The sequence below is a fragment of the Fukomys damarensis genome, unplaced genomic scaffold, assembly GCF_012274545.1.
Source record: "Fukomys damarensis isolate Sample0158 unplaced genomic scaffold, DMR_v1.0_HiC HiC_scaffold_31, whole genome shotgun sequence".
NCBI classification, from domain to species: domain Eukaryota; kingdom Metazoa; phylum Chordata; class Mammalia; order Rodentia; family Bathyergidae; genus Fukomys; species Fukomys damarensis.
Window position 1 is genome coordinate 28,987,259 of NW_022900943.1, and position 16,708 is coordinate 29,003,966.

At 43.8% G+C, this 16,708-nt stretch overlaps 1 protein-coding gene and 1 long non-coding RNA gene across 3 annotated transcripts in view; one reads left to right on the forward strand and one right to left on the reverse strand.

Moving 5' to 3' along the window:
- The first annotated feature begins 375 nt into the window (after positions 1-375).
- Positions 376-5,602, forward strand: Spata31d1 (SPATA31 subfamily D member 1). Its single transcript, XM_033757705.1, has 6 exons — positions 376-564; positions 1,292-1,337; positions 1,869-1,929; positions 2,215-3,107; positions 3,278-3,349; positions 3,396-5,602. Exons 1-6 carry the CDS (start codon positions 376-378, stop codon positions 5,600-5,602), a joined length of 3,468 nt encoding a protein of 1,155 aa, XP_033613596.1.
- A 5,862-nt stretch (positions 5,603-11,464) lies between these two features.
- The window catches only part of LOC104874429, an 11,640-nt gene continuing 6,396 nt past the window's right edge, over positions 11,465-16,708 (reverse strand). For both annotated transcript variants that reach the window (XR_002025952.1, XR_002025951.1), the window contains 2 exons: positions 15,998-16,141; positions 11,465-12,467 (listed from right to left, as the gene is read on the reverse strand). This is a non-coding gene — a long non-coding RNA (uncharacterized LOC104874429). The remainder of the gene's footprint in view (positions 12,468-15,997; positions 16,142-16,708) is intronic.

Here is a 16,708-nt window from a genome sequence, read left to right on the forward strand (position 1 = left end):
GGTTCGTGACTTCATTCCTGGATGTTGTGAGACGATAAACTCGGCCCATCTGACACCTAACAATTTGGGAATTATTTTTCCCAAATCACAATAGGAAAGGGGGACTCAAGTAAAATCCGAGTCACAGATGGAACAAAAAGAACACCCCCTAGAGGTAATACAGGAAATGAGGAAAAAGTGAAGTTGGGAAAGGGGAGAGGGGTATGCAGTGCCGGTGGGTGGGGAGGGGCACTGACCACACCCTCCTCAGGTCTCCCCTCCACCACCTCAGCTTCTTTGTGACTTTCCCATGCTCTGTGATGCAGGCAAGGGTATATAGTCAAGCTCCTGCATGCTCAGAACTCAGTTGCCTCAGGCAGTCTCGCGATTCAGATAATGGAGAATGTTCTCTTTTATTTCTTAAATAGTTATATAGAGCCATGGCTGAGCTTTGGCTCATCTTTCTTAGATACAGACCCCCATAGCACCTTTATGAATGCTGTGGGGTTGCTCTTTCTGCTCTTTTGCTATCTGTCACTGAAATCATTTTTACCATCCTTCTGGGACAAAAAGGACATCTCAAAGGTAAGGGAGCATGGGTCAATCCCCAAGAGATTCCCAACTTCCTTCCTTACATTAGTAAATGAGTTTTGACTCAGGAAACAACTGAGATGGAAGGTCTGAGCAGAAGACAGAGCACTTCTCATTAGCACAAGAGGTCAGGCAAGGCGAGGAGATGGGGGGAGAAATGTTACCATCTAAAGTTTACACACTACCTCTCTGGGAGGGGCAGAGTGCTCCAGGATAAGATCCCAAGCAGGAATTCCCTGGTCCTGACAGACTCATTTACAATTTGTGTGTTCTGATGCTTGATCACCAGTCCTATTCCCATGACTGGTGTCCTTCCCTAAGCCTTCCTGTTTGTTGGGTTGATTAGGACAGCAACACTGACCTTGGAGAGCCAATGAACAGAGGCTGGAGCCCGAGATCTGTCCCCAAGACACAAGGGCCTCAGGAGGAGCACAGTCTCAACTCTTGTCTCAGACTCTATTCCCTCCTGGAACAGAAGACCTGACTGAGAATATCAAGTGTTGATTTTTCAGACAAAATCCTTTGAGTTTTTCAGAAATAGAAAATTTGAAGATAACTGATCATCTTAAAAATTAGTAAAAAGACTAAATGAGTAAAAGTGGAATGATTTTTGAACTCTCTTAATTAAAAGAGTTAAATGACTAATGAATGTTTGAGCTTGCTAGAGAAAGGAGTGAGATAAATGAATCCCAGCCTTTCATTCTTTTCTTTTTGTTCTCAGCTTCAGAGCAGAAAGAGGAGGAGGAGGAGAATCACAACACTTAAAGGTATGTTCTTTCCTCTTTGACCTCAGCTCTCTAAGGAGGACCCCTCCTGTTCTTTCCATGAGGTTCCAGATCCATGAGCTCTGGAAATATTAGTAATTAAACATAGTCTGTTTCAGAACACAGAGCCCTCAGAGGAGAGGCATGAAACCTGAGACTTTCAGAGCCCTGCTCTGCCCCACTGTGGGTGAAACAATGATGGACCTGGTAATGAATGGGAGCTGCCGAACAGGCCACTCTGTGAGTTGTCCAGGAAGGACCACTGGTCCCTTTGGAGTCACAACTTCTGTCTCCTGACATTGTGCAAAGTACTTCATTCCTGAACACTGAGACTCGGCTCTGAGGTCAACCCTGACTATTGAAGGGAACACATGCACATGTGAATACTCAATGCAATCCTTGACCACTAGGTTCCGTCTCTAATTATTGGGACTTTCAGACCTTAATACCTTAAGTGTTTCTTATACAGGGACTACTGTAAGATCCCTGTGTTTCTACTTTTACTATATGTCACCAATTTTCTTGGTTTTCCAGCTTGGAGAGCAGGCTTGAGAGAAAGACAGGAGGGGAGGAAACTGCTTTCAATTCTGAAAAGGTGATTAGCCACTTCCTTCTTTGCTGTTCCCTTTTTCTACAAGTTTTGTGCATCGCAGGGATTCTACATGGTTGGTCAAGGTTGGGGCAGCTTTAGCAAGTATGTGATTGAAGGCTTAAAATAAGCCATGAAGTGTTTTGTGAGGTCTGTGCTTTGTGAGGTCATAGCTGGGGGGCATTGCGAAGCGTGTAGGAGGTGTCAGGTAGCTCCACCCCAGCCAGGACAGAAGGCCTTCCTCTCCTTGTACTGGTCCTGGCACCAACTTTGTATTTTCTGTCTTTGCAGCCCTCTGGGCCAGTATCCTGATATCAACCACCTTCGTCAGTTGCTGTGCCCAGACCCCCTCTGTGACGTGTGTAACACCACAACAGCTAAGGTCAGTCGAATGCTCTCTCAGGCATCCCTGGAAGACACTGATTACTCTGTGTCCTCTGTGACTTCCACGGATTCTGATTCATCATGCACACAGACCTTTCCCATCTCAACAGTCCTTCCAAGAAACCCAATTTCAGCCCTTGTGCCCAAGTCTTCTCCATCTTCACACTCTGCTCTCCCACCTAACCCGGTCACCTCTTCAGTGGACTCACAGTCACCTGCACCACTGGGTGACTCTCAGCAAGCAGAGCCTATTCCTCCCTTGGATTCCAGATTCCCACTTGCCTTTCCCCCTCCCCTGCTAACTCAGGAAGCAAAATCGGACCTTCAACCAGAAAACACTTCATCCGTTGAGAACCCTGGTGGGTTCTCCACTAACAACTTTCATCCCATGGAAGTGTCTTTTCAGGTAGACACTGAAGACCATCTTATAGAGCCCAGAAACCTCAAATTTCTCAGCCCTGACAGCCAGGCTTTCCGGGAAAGACAAATAAAAAAGAGGGGTGATTTGCTTTTAGGCAAAGGAAAGGGAAAGAGGACAGAATCTTTCCCAAAGCAACATCAGCCAGACTCCCCACTAAGTTTTTCATGGAAAAGATCAGAGTCAGCTACTGATCAAAAGGACTCTGTATACACCCTTCCTAATTGGAACAGGGAGGGCAAATCAGAGGGGCTTCACCCACATCTGAAGCTCCCATGTCCTAAGACCTTGGAGGATCATTTAGAGCAAAAACATACTCAGCTCTTCTGGGGTCCTCCATCTCTACACGGCGAGTCACTGAACCCCACTGTACCCATCTCAGGTGACTATTCTTCAATCTTTACTTGCTCTAATGCAATCTCCAACACCTCCACAGCCCATGAACTTCCAATCCTTCCACATCCTCCACCTCTGTCCTTGCCTGAGCTCCAGCCTCAACCCTTGCCCCAAACTCTGCCCCAATGTCAGTCTCCCAATCTCCTTCCTGTGCAGACCCAGGGCCCGCTTCAGTCCCCACCCCCTCCTCTGCTACCTTCTCCTCAATGCCAGCCTGGAAGCTGTGGAGTGTGTTTTCATAACACCAAGGGCGAGGTACAGTCTTTTACTCCAGCTGAAAAGCAACACCTGGAAACTGACATGCTACTGAAAGTAGAACAAAGTATGTGGGGTTTACCTTCTGTGGTCCAAAGATCTCAGGAAGACTTCTGTCCTCCAGATCCTAAGCTTTCACCGATTAGCCAGGCCTCCAAGGCCCATGTGCCAGTTCCCACCCTTCGGGAAGATTTTCCCTGCAGCAGTGAGCTGCGAAAGAAACTAGAGCATCACCTTCAGAAGAGGCTAATCCAACACCGCTGGGGCCTGCCCCGCAGAGTCCAAGAGTCTCTGTCATTGATGCAGCCTCAGAGTAAGGTCCCTGAGACCTCTAAGTCAAAGGAAAGCCATGGGCTTTCTTGGATCTCTTTTTATAAAGGCAAGAGCAGCAAAGACTTGAGCCAGTATGAAACCTACAAGAGGACCTCAGAAATGCTGCTTCCAGAGGGAGTAGGGAAGAACCAGGGACACAGGCCAGAAATTGGCCCCCAAAACCTGTTGAGTGGCCACAACAGGATTATAGATAGTACTCAGGGCTCTTACTCAGAGAATACCCTGCAAAGTCAAGTGAGGAAAAAGCCAGGGGCCTCAGTCATGAGTGCACTGCAAGCACACTTAAGCAAGAAGTGTGGGGAAATTCATGAAGGCCAGATCCCCGGTACTGTGAATAAATCATGGCGTTCCATCAACCAGACACTTCCCTTTTCTGAGAAATCTTCCAGGCAAATAAAAGACAGAAATCAAACATCACTGGCGGGTAAGGACAGATACTTGAACACCTCCCAGGATATTTCCTTCATTAGTTCCAGCAAACAAAAGATGCTGGAAGAGCATATTAAAACTTTTCAAAGGAGAATGATGTGGGGCCTTCCCCACAAGGTCCAGGAATCCATAGACATCTCCAAAATAAAGGAGGACCTGTACCCGGCTCTTTCTCATTCCAAATTTCCCTCATCAGGCACTAGTATTTCTGATGTGGGTTCTAAAATGGAAGTCTACAAGACCCTTACAAAAACCTCTAATGCTTTTCAAGCACAGCAGATAGAATCAAATTCGGATGTGGACTGTCCTCATGCCACTTCACACGTGGGCATGGAAGGACGGGGGGCTCTGACACAGTCACCCTCTTACACCAACTGTGAGAGTACAGAGAGCATGAAGATGAGGGAGGATGGCACATGGGTTTCAGTACTGCCCTCGCACAGCAACACAGATTCAGTGAGTCAGAAGCAGACTCTAGAAGACAAGAGATGCCACTCAAAGCTGGCACTTCAGGCTGGCCCTGAAATAAATAAGAGAATGAGCTCCTGCAATGAGAAACAGAGGCTGCAGGGAAAAGTAACAACACAATGGGAGGTAGTTAAAGCAAAGGAGCTCTGTGGTCTTCAGTCACAGACTAGTAACATCTTGATGACTGGTAAATCAGAAGCCACCCTAAGGAGAGACGCTAATACAAGAAAACCAGAAACTTCCCTGACCACTAAACGGCCTCTGACAAGAGCAGCAGTTCCCCAAGACTTTAAATCATCAAACCTTCAAAATCAGCTGATGAGTGAGCTGAAGCGTAAAATAGAGAGCAGGAAGCAAAGCCAGACTCAGGGCCTTCCCGTTAATGTGTCCCCTGCCTCTAGTAACTTGAAAACCAAGACCTTACTCCACCATGACGAGGGTACCTCCTACGGGTACACAGCAGCTTCCCCAGTGATGCATGCCCACTTGGACAACACAAAACCCCACACGGGGCAGGGTCAAGAGCCCGGGGTCACTAAGCGTGTTTTATGCAAGTGTCAACACAGGAAATTCCCTCCAGAAGCAAAGAGAGTGTGTCCTCACACACTCACAGCAAGAGACCTTAGTGGAGGTGATGCACGGCTGTCTGCACACCAGCATCAAAGAAGAAACTGCCCTGACCAAGACAGGATGTTAGAAAAGACACGTGGAAGCAAGTTCTCCTCAGCCCTGTCACTGAGGGAACAGCCCCCTCCTGACAATTCTTTCAGAGATAAAATGAAACAATTTTTCCAACGGATTTGTCCTAGTGTCAAACACAGAGGCCAAGAAAGCCCCCAGAAAAAGGCTAGCTCATCATCCTCTGTACAGACCAGGGGCCCAGTTAGAGGGAAAACTGACTTTCCTGAGAACACCAAAGATCGGAAAGTCGCTACAAGTTATGCAAAAGTCCTTTGCCAGAATTCTCTGGAAGGAAGATTTATTTCTCCCAAATAATCCCTTCTTTGTGGAAAATATGGATGACTTCCAATAAATATCCTAATACAGTGATGTCTTGTGTATACGGTATGGAGGGCACAGGCTGTGGGTAATGGATTGAGCTTATGGAAAGGGATAAGTAAAGTTCTCCCTGATTGCCCCTTTGGCCTCTAGGGGACCAGTCCCCTGGAGCTCTTGTGGAATAGATACCACATGTCTCCAAAAGAACCTTCTGTCCCTAAAGTGAGGAAGGCTGTACTTCCTACCCTTAGTTTTAGTCTCAGTGACAATGTGTGGTCACCCATACCTTCTTCCTCATTCACTGCAGTGAGGAAGACAGGTCTTCTGTACATGAGAAGAGCACAGACAGGTAAGGTTTTGGGAACAGAATGGATTAAGTATTTGCAGAGACATCTCTCTGACCAGAGGCTCATATAGGAGCATAACCTTGCTTAGTGTCTTGAGGATTCTGCTATAGTGGCTCCTGGAAGATAGTGTTGGGTCTAGCAGCAGTGTAGATGCTTTGCAGGAAGCTCCTATGAGGAAGGCGTTGATGTATTTCAGAAACAATACTTTGTTTTCCTTGCCATTGAGATTTACCTACTGGAAATCGCCTAAAGGTGGTTTCCCTACCCTGGTTATTGCTTTGGGCTGTCTGGACTGATATTTTCACTCAACTGTCAGTGGTGGGAATGTTGTATTGGCAGCCACTTTTCTCTCAAGGTAAAATAAAGCTGACAGTAAGGAAAATATATCCTAAAGTAAATAGGAAAGCAAGAAAACAGAGCGGGAAAGAATGACCCCGCTGGGAGAACAAAGGTTTATGCCCTCACTTACACTTCATGACCCTGTACTGCTCTCTGATTCTTGATGTGATCTGCTCAGCACTTCCTTGAGGCTGATCAGAGTACCACAGAGCTTAATAATGTCACACCCAGCAGAAATGTACATGGGGTTGTTCTTTGAGCACTAAGTATCTGCAGGGCTGTTGTCAGTCATGGCCTGCCTCTCTCTAGGGAAAGTGAACTTGGTGCCTTCCTTCTCTCCATGCAAGATCTTGCCCTCAGTGTGTGAAGTGAACCAATCAGAATGGACATGCCACTCTGATCTTTATGGCCTAGAAGGAGTCATGGGAGGTCTTTTCCAGATCACCTGCAGCTCATGTTCCAGTACCAGGTTACAGATATCTGGGGATTCCCCATGGGCCTACACTGGACACTCGTTCTGTCCAAGACTGTGCATATATACCCACTGTAGAAAGAGTGGTCTTTTGGGAATGCAACTATCTGAGTCTCTTTCTCATTGCTGGGAACAGCACCTGACGCGCACAACTTAAAGGAAGACAGGCTTATCTGGCTTACAGTTGCAGTGGGTTCATTCTAGAGGTAGCTGGCTCCGTGGCAGAAACACGTGGTGGGAAGGCATGGTAGAGGAAAGCTGCTCATCCCGTGGCAGCCAGGAAGCAGAAAGGACAAGAACACACCCTTCCAGGTCATACCCCGCCCCCACTTCAGAACTCATATGCAACCAGAACCCACCTCCTCAAAGCACATACAGCTACTGAACTAATCAATCCCCTGATGAATACAGAACCACATGATCCCAATCACCTTATAAAACACAAGAGTTTAGGGGGACATTTTAGATCTAAACCACTACAGGAACTCTTCTTGTACAGACAGGAACTAATAAATGGTTTGAGTTTCCCAGGAGGTTTCTAAAGAGGATTTGCCACAAAAAAACTGTGAATTCTGGGTGTCAAAATAAAAACAAAAGCAATATATGTCCACTAAAGTCCTTCCATTCTATCATAATTATTTTTGTCCAGATTCATGCCACTGACTTTGCAGTGTATGTCTGAAACTTAATGTTGCAGTTAGAAAGCAGACCATCGAGAGACTCTGGGAAGGACAAAACATGAGACGGTCCCAGGGCAAGAAACCTGCAGAAGTGAGAAATTGTCACAGGACCCAACATCCATGACAAAGTCGCCAATAACTTGGCTTCTATGCTCAGTTGTCTCATCTTTGGGCTTTTTACTGCCATTCTAGTTCACTTACTGCCGTGTCTTAGAATGTTATCACCAGGACACCTCTGCCACTAGAGTCATGCATGTCATCCCACCCTTCCAGCATGCACTGTTTTCAACTCCAGGCCACTCCTTCCTGCATTTACTCATTTATTTAGCTAGTTCCACCTTTATTTTTTCCACTTCAAGTTTTACCAGGCAACCAAACAACATTTGAAGAAAAGCTCAGCTCCAAATAGGCATCTTTCAGTTTCCATCAACCCTTCCCATCTCTTTGTCTTTCCACAAATGCCTTCCTATGACTGATCACTCATAAATGTACCGCCACCACCATAAATTGGGGTAGGAGACGCTTTCTAGTATTTTGTAAAACTCTGCTAAAGTATTAGGCGCTTCTGTAGTGAACCTTCAAGACCTTGCGAGACGCACTTTCAAAGTTGGCGCTGAACACTCATGAGGGTTAGGTGTGGTGGGGGCCGATGTGAGAATAAAGTGAAACAACTCGAAGGTCAATCAGAGCTCAGTACAACACAAATCCATTTAGAAATGTGTTTGAAAGCAATCGAACTTGTAAAGAAGTTGTACGAACGGTAAACAATAGTATACATTTTTAGATTTACCTAGTATTGATATTTTGACATATTTTCTCTCTTTCCATGTCTCTCCACACATATACACAAAAGTGCATTTCTTAATGAATAAGTTATATATCATGTATGTGTCATAGATCGTGTGTTTTTTTTCTTGAATATTTCATTGTAACTAAGAAAATGTTTGGTATGATCATTTGAAATGAAATAAACCAGACTCTCAAAGTCAATTTTTGAATGTTTTCCTGAATATATGGATTTTTTTTTGAGACAGGGTCTCACTGTGTAGTTGAGACTGACCTGGAACTGACTGTGTAGTCCAGGCTTGTCTTGAACTCACAGAGACCCTCCTGCCTCAGCCTCCAAGTGCTGGGATTACAGGCCACCACACCTGGCTAATATGTGGAATAGTAAAAGAAAAAAAGACTACATGACAATAAAAGGGACACGAGGATGGAAATAAGAGGGAAGGGAACAGAGTGTTAAGAAAACTAACAGGAGGAATGGATATGACCAAAATATATTACAGGCAAGTCATAAGATACATTAAATACCACATTAAAATCTAATTATTTTATAAAATTAACATGCATTAGTAAAATACATAATTCTCTTATGTACTCAGTTATCTTGATCAGTGAATTTAATGCTGGCATAAAATTTTTAACTAATCTCATTTACATTTCATTTTTGTCAACTTATCCAGCAGTATAAAAGTGCTTTATAAAATTTCTGTCTGGAATCTTATATTGCATTTAGTTGTCATGTGTCTTAGTTTCCTTTAATCTAAGACAGTTTCTCAGCCTTTTTTTTGTTTTTGACATGGCTACTTTTGAAGAATATATCCAGTGGTCTATTTTATGGTCACCTTCTCAGCTGGACATTTTTTGGTGAAGTTTATCTTGCTTACACTTTAATGGATGCTTTTATATTTGTGAGATGAAAGGAGGCAACCTGGGGAGAGCTTGTTTTGGGGAGAGACAAAAGTGACATTGTGGATGCAGGAGAAGACAGGCAAGAAAGGGGCATCATTACAAGTGAACCTTCATCACATGAAAAGGAAAGGACTGGAGGTCTGGAGCCACAGCAGAGTCACAAGATAAGGAAACATGGCAAGCAACGTCAAGACTTAATGTCAACTGTTTGCGATACATAATAAAGCTTCAGGGAGTACCTCAGTTAAGTGACTGGCTCACAAGGGGAGAAAAACAAATACATTATAAGCTATCCACAAAAATGACATCTTCGGTTAATGCCTAGGCATTTAAAATTTTAAGCTGTTATCCGGTAGCTTGCTTCTAAAAGTGGTTCATCATCTAAATGTTACCAGGTTCTGGGTTGCTTACCTTTCCTTCTGTAGTAAAGATTCCAGGTGGTTCTTCTCTCAAAAAAAGAATTAGATAAGACAAGCTAAAAACTGCCAAAAGTTTATGTGAAACATAAGGGGTGAAGGTATATGAAAGAAACCAGCTAAACAAGATCAAAAAAGGTTAAAAACAAAAGTACACACTGCAACTGGGAAACAGTGTGTACAATGTGAAAGACTTCAAGGTATACATTAGTATGCTTTTATGCTCTCTGAATCTCAGGGAAACCTGTAAGCACTTTTACATCCAGGTTCTGAGAGGCGGGGCTGAGATCCAATGCCTGAGGCTGATGTCAGGTCTAGGCCATCCTATTGAAAACCTGCTTGAGTTCTCAGGAGAGGTCCACAGGCAGGGCTTTGGGAACTGTTCTGCATATGTGTCCAGGATCTTGTAACTAACAGGTCACACCTTCTTCCCCAGCCAGTTTAGCCATACCCTACTCTCCTATCCCATTTCCCCTTGAGAGACACAAATCCCCAAAATTATTTATGGGATGCTGAGGGACTGGAAGTCTCTTTTTCTGTAACTTCTTCATGCTGGAAGGGGCAGTAGACCCTACCTACTGGGGATTATGTGCTCTCCAACTATCTTAGGTTGCTGTGGCTCACTGGCTGGGTTGAAGAAAGGAAAACCCATCAGAGAACAATAAGAGCTAATAACTATTGACCTTCACCACTAGCTGAAATATGCGGAGCAGTCTTGCTTTTTGAAGAGAAATCTCAAGTCTTCCAGAATCCTCACAGGAGTGGCTGGTTCCCTTTGGGTGATCTGGTTCTTCAGACAGTTCAGATGGGACTAGCTTTAGTTCAGAAAGATGAATCTAATTATCTGTCTCTGCCATCAAGGATCACCAGGGCAGAGGGGAGCTTTCCATTTTGGGTTTAACTGGTCAGCAAGTGTTCCCTCTCTCAGTTTTTTTTATTCCCCATTAAGTTTATTGCTACATTTAAAGCAAGCAGTTACATTTATCATTGTACCTTTACATGATATATTTTGGTTCTTGTTTATTTACCCATACACTTGCCCTTCATTCACTTCCTTCATCCTTCCTTATTTACCTTTTTTCCCTTTTCACATTTTTTTATTTTCCCTTATTTCCTTTCCCCTCCGCTTTCTACTCCCCCTTTAGCCGTTTTCTTCCTATTTCACACTCTCAATTATACCGTTTGAACCTTATTTGCACTTTTAGTTTTTCACACCAGAGAAACTATTCAGTATTTACTCAAGTGTGTCCTATTTATTTCACTTAAAAGTATAGCTTCAATGTGCATTCATTTAGCTACAAATGTCTCCAGATTCTCATTCTTTGTGGCTGAGTAGTACTCCATTTGATAGAAAAAAACACATCTTTATCCATCTCCAGTTAATGGACATTTGGGTTGTTTCCAAGTTTTAGCTATTATGAACTGTGGCACTATAAACATGGGTGTGCCTATATCACTGTGATATGATTCTTTTAATTCTTTTGGAAAGATACCCAGCAGAGGGATGGCTGGGTCAAATGGAACCTGTAGTCCTAGCTCTTTGAGGTATCTCCATATTGATTTCCATAGTGGTTGCACCAGTCTGCACTCCCACCAACAATGGAGAAGGGTTCATTTCTCCCCACAGCCCCACCAGTGTGCCTCTGTCGACACAATAGACAGCATGGGCAGAAGTGTGTAGGTCTACGCTAATTAGTCTCAGAGCCAGCAGCTGTCCCCTGTGGTTCAGGCTGATTTTTGGCTGCAGGTCCAAGTTGAGACTTCTGTCCTCCTTCTGGGTTGAAATCTGCAAGGTTCTACTGCAGGTTTCAGCTCTCTTTGTCCTGAAGTTAGACCAGTGCCAATGTGAGTCCCTCTGACTTACCAACTATGGTGGTGTGGTGTGCCTTTATTGCAGATTTTCTTAACTTTTCCAGTGGGCTTCAACTTTCATCTAGGAGCTTTGGAGAAGCTTTCTTTCTCTTGTTTGCCTGGGTGAGGGGTCCAAACATCACTGTATTGGTGTCTGTGCTGTGGGGCTCCTCTGTGGCACCAAGTTGAAGGGGCAGGCCTACAGTCACACAAGTGGTCAGTGGCAGCTGGGCTCCTCTGTGGTGCTGTGTCGAAGACTCTTTCAAAGGTTTTAGAAGCACTTGGTCTCCAGGATGGACAGTAAGTGGTCCTCCTAGTCCAGGAGCAGGCAGAACTTTGTTCCCATACATTTGGATAGCCTGTTGCATGTGGTCCAGATTTATGAAACATTGTTAGAATCTTATAGTTTCTGGGTGTTCTAGCATATCGGAGGATAAAAATGGCCTCCTATGTAACATTTCAAATAGGCTCAAAGTTAGTCCACTTTTGGGCATGTTACAAATCCTCCTGAGTGCTATTGGCAGAACTTGGAGCAAGGACTCAGAAGTCTCTTGGCAAAGTTTTGCCAGAGCTCACTTTAGGGTCTGGTGGCTCTATGTTTCCAGAAGATTAAGTCCAACAGGAAGAATGGAGGTGGTGCTTTATTCTTAAAGCCTATGCCACCACCTGAATTATTTGGATAGTAAAATAAAGTCCATGGTGTCTCTGTAGGGACTGGGGTAGTTTAAATCTGGGGATGATTTCTTTAGGAAGCACCTTGACTACCTCTGTAACCTTTTCTGAACAGGTAGGTTAGGCTTCCATCTAGCCTGTAAATATGCCAATTAGAACTAACATCTGTTTACATTTTCCACATGATGGCATATGGTAAAGTCTAATTGCCAGGCCTCTCCAGGATATGTCCCTCTTCTCTGTACAGGTTTTAATAAATGAGACAGTTTGGGCTTGCCAGGGTTATTGTAGGCACAGAGCGGGCAAGTTTTACAGACCTTTTGGGTGTTTGCTGCTAGTCCTGCTTCTGTGAAAACAACTGACCATTTCCAATGTAACATCTCTTCTTATCTGAAAAGAACCATGAAGGATTTTTATATAGCCTTGCCCTGTATCCCTTGAGGAAAGACCAGTTTGTTTTCTGTGGGACAATTAAAAACTCATGTTTAAACATTTGGTCTGCAAAATGACATGTCAAAGCAGGAGTAAAGAATTTTCAGCTAGTGGTCTCCTCAACCCCATCTAAGGCTATAGAACTAGAGGAGAATTTTCCATAGAAGGAAATCAAAACAGAATGAGCTTCCCCTGTATCAATACACAGCCAAATTGGTTCACCCATGGCATCTAAGTTTACTCAGGGTAAATTGGGCCATAGGTGTCTGTGGTCATATCTGAAGCTTTTGTAGATTATGTGGAATACCTGGGGCTGACTGACAGTGAAATTATGATCCATTAGTGCCTCTCCCTCCCTGGAAGGTGGATCTATATTAGTATAATTGGTAGAAGAACTCTGCTAAATGGTTATAAAACAAAGCTGTACCCTGTAAGACCCCACTCTATTATAATTAACAGATTTTCAAATGCACCTTTTCATCTTTATGATAAGAGCAGCTAGCATATTAGACATCATTTGTAGTCCATGACTAGTATTATATTCCCAGTTTGGCTCTGTTGAAGGGAGAAAAGGGTGGTTTCCTTCCCTTTTCAAAGCATATTACTTATTTGCATAATTTCTAGCCTCTTCTAGGATTCTTTGCATTTCATCTGGGGTACAGGTAGTGGCCAAGATGAATTGTAAATCTTGCTATAATAAATCAAAATCAAGGGGCAGTATTTGAAACCTGTATGCAAACTTACTAGGGTCCTAGTAAGTTTGATAGTTGGCCTAATTTTTCTTTGCACTGTTGGATATCTGCAAATGAAAAAGGGCCTTGAACTGAAGTTTTCCTTTCCACCCCTGGAACTTCTCTTAGGGGCATGATGAGTTGTGAATTAGAGAAATAAAAAGCACCACTTCAAGTTCTATCTGCAGGACTTAAAGCTCTCTGAGAAGCATGATAAGGGGGCTGAGCAACGCTGGGTTCCCCTGAGGCACTAGGCTCTAATGGAGTTCTTGAGTTACTTGGAGGAAGTAGAATTGATTTATTGGCCTGAGGGCTATAAGGAGGAGGGCAAAAAAGACCTCTCAGTATCATCAAACAGATCTGAGAGATCCATATCTCCTGGAGAGACAAATGGAAGTCTCAGGATGGGGTCATCCAGAATATCTTTATCCTCTTTGGGGGCCACTCTAAACACCACAGTTCCTTAGCATTTCCTTTGGTAGAGAGTCACAAAAGCCTGAATATTAGGCATTGCATTCCACCTTTATGTTTTAAGCAGAAATACTATAACTAGAGAATCATGTCATGATTTAAAGTATCATCCTGTACCTGTTAGATTTCCTTTGCCTCAAGAAGGCTGCTACATAAAACAGTAGCATCCTTCCCACAATGCTCTGTGCCTTAAGATGGCTGCCAAATGGGATAGCAGCCTCCATGTTAAATATGGCTTCTCCTACCAAGGGACAGCCTTCCTTCTCCCAACATTCCTCTTTTCTAGCTGAAAGAGTAGCCTGATACTTGCTAATCTGAGTAACCACTGGTGTCACAGGCTCCTCCTATCCCTTAATGCTACCCCACCCAACTCCACTCCAGCTCAGGTTAACCCCACCCTGCTACTATAAAAGAGGTTCCCTGTTCCACCATGCTGCTTTTCCTTTGTTAGGACACAGCCAGGCAGATCTGCCCCATAATAAAGGCTTGTAGTCCTAGTCTGGTCCTGCTTTTTTGGCTCTTTTACCTAACAGTACCGATCTCTCAACGCCTCCCAGTTCATACTGTATTGCAATAATAGACAAGCTGCTTCTGTTTTAGTTTGTCAGGATAAAACCTTTCCCACTCTTTGAGAGTGTGGCCCAGTGTCAATATCAATCTCTGTGGTGGTGAGATCCAATAGATCGCCCATCTGCTTGTCTTGGGACCTACAGAGAGAAGGAGACAGCTAACCCTGTACTCCTTAAGAAGGTGTCCTACACATAAGAAGGAAATCCAAAGTCCACAAGGTGCAGCTTGTGAGACTACAAAACCTGGATAGATGTCTGTATCCTGAATCTTAGAGTGATGCTGGCAGCGTTTACTGGAGAAGAAAGCCCCTCCCTGGGGGTGGGGGTGCCTCCACATTTGGACCCATTAACTCATTAGGGAGAAGGGGGCTGGGCCATCTGTTGGCCTTGTCTAGTCCAAATTCCCCTGAGGTAATTGGCAGAACCTTCTCAAGCAAAATTCTTTCAACTACCTCTTTGTATCCCTTGGTGGTCCAAATTGTATTTGAACCATATGGGAAATCATCTCTTGCACTTATTCTGACAGAAAAAAACACTAAGAATTGTGATGGCTATTTTCATACACTTACATTTACTTTAGTTTACACTAACATTTAAGTTTTAAGTGTTAAAATGCTTTGTTCAGGCCTCAAGTATCAGTCTTTAATTTGTCTGTGTTTAAACAAGAAAGCACAAAAGCCATTGATGATTGCCTGAGGAAGGGTCCTGGACTAGAGGGCAGAGTGTTGCTCATGTTCAGTTCTGGACAAAAGCCTTGGACATTTTTAAATGGACATTTTTTTTCTTGCATTCTCATTTCCCCCACAAGCCAGAGTAAGACTGTACAGCTCAGCCATGTTGGGAGCAGGCCTCCCTGGTGTTGCTCATGGGCCGGCATTTGCCCATGGCCACAGCCAGGCAGTCTGTTTGTATCTTCCCCCTCAAAAGTTTTGTGCCAGCAAAGGCTTCATGTGTTCTCAAAGAGATAGTAAATAGGGCTGGGGATTTAGCTCAGTGGTTCCTCCACCTGCCTTATAAGCACAAGGACCCGAGTTCAATCCCTGGTACCACAAAAAAAAAAAAAAGAAAGAAAAAAATCTTTTATAGTATAGAATTTCTTCTCCTGTGGGGAAAAAGAAAAAGGTTCCACTCTCTGGTTTACCATAAACCCATATGATGTTTAAAATCAGAGGCTTAGCTTGTAAGGCCATTCATTAAAAAAGAAGGGGGTGTTATAGAGGAAAGAAAAACTGATGGTGGGAGGTGACCCATGTAAAAGTTATATATAGTCATCCAACAAGACAAAATGGCAGAGATAGAGGGGGAAATAAAACAGATGATGAACGCCCAGATAAAAGTTATTCATAGTCATGTGACATGACAAAATGATGGCTGTCCACATGGCCCAGGTAACATAGCAGTACCCACAATGAAAACACAAACCAAAAACAAAGCCACTTACAAACTAGGGTACACAGAGACAAGGATAATTAAGCAAAATACAACATAACTGTTCAGACAATAAGGCACACCTGCAAAAATGAAGAGGAGCAACTAGAAAGACAAAAGTCTATATTCTTGTCCCTTATTCCCTATGGCTAAAGTAGCAAACAGCTACTTGAGCACCTTGAGAATGGTCTACTGCATCTCCAGCCTATGGGATAGAGTAAGGAATAGGAGAAAAGAAACTTCGTGGTAATTTAGAAAGAAACTAAGAGTGTGCCCACGTGGGCCTTACCTTTGTCTCTGGCACCTGAGCTTTTCTCCTGGCTGGCTACGCCAAAATTTAATGGGTAGCCTGTATCCAAAAGTGGCTCATCAACTAAACATTACGGAGTTCTGGATTGTTCACCTCTACTTCTGGTTAGATTCCAGGTTCTTCCTGTTTAAACAAAGAATTGGATAAGAAAAGCAAAAAATGGTACCAAACATTTTAAAAGTGAGGGGTGAAATGATAATAGCAGAAACCAGCACTGCAGAACAAGATAAAAAAGATAAAAGCAAAAATAAAAGTACACTCTGTGTTTGGGAGACACAGCATGGGCTAGCATGGGAAGTCATGGTAGTAACCTCTTTATGGCTTGCCTCTCCCTTTATACCTTCCAAATCTCAAGGAAACCGCTGAGAATTTCTACCTCTGGGTCCTGAGATGTGGTGCTGAAATCCCTTGTCTCAGGCTGATGTCAGGTCTAGGCTGTCCTATTGAAAGCCTGCTCAAGTTCCCAGAAGTCCACATGCAGGGCTTTGGGAACTGTTCTTTACAAGTGTCCCAAGATCTTGTAATTAAAAAGTTCCACCTACTTCCCCAGCCAGCTTTGCCATACCCTAGTCTCCTATCTGAAATCTATCATGAACAGAATTGTTTTCCTGATTTTTTTCTCAGTGAGTTCATCACTGGTGTAAAAGAATCAGTGTAGGGCCAGGGATTTAGCTCAGTGGTTGGTTCCAC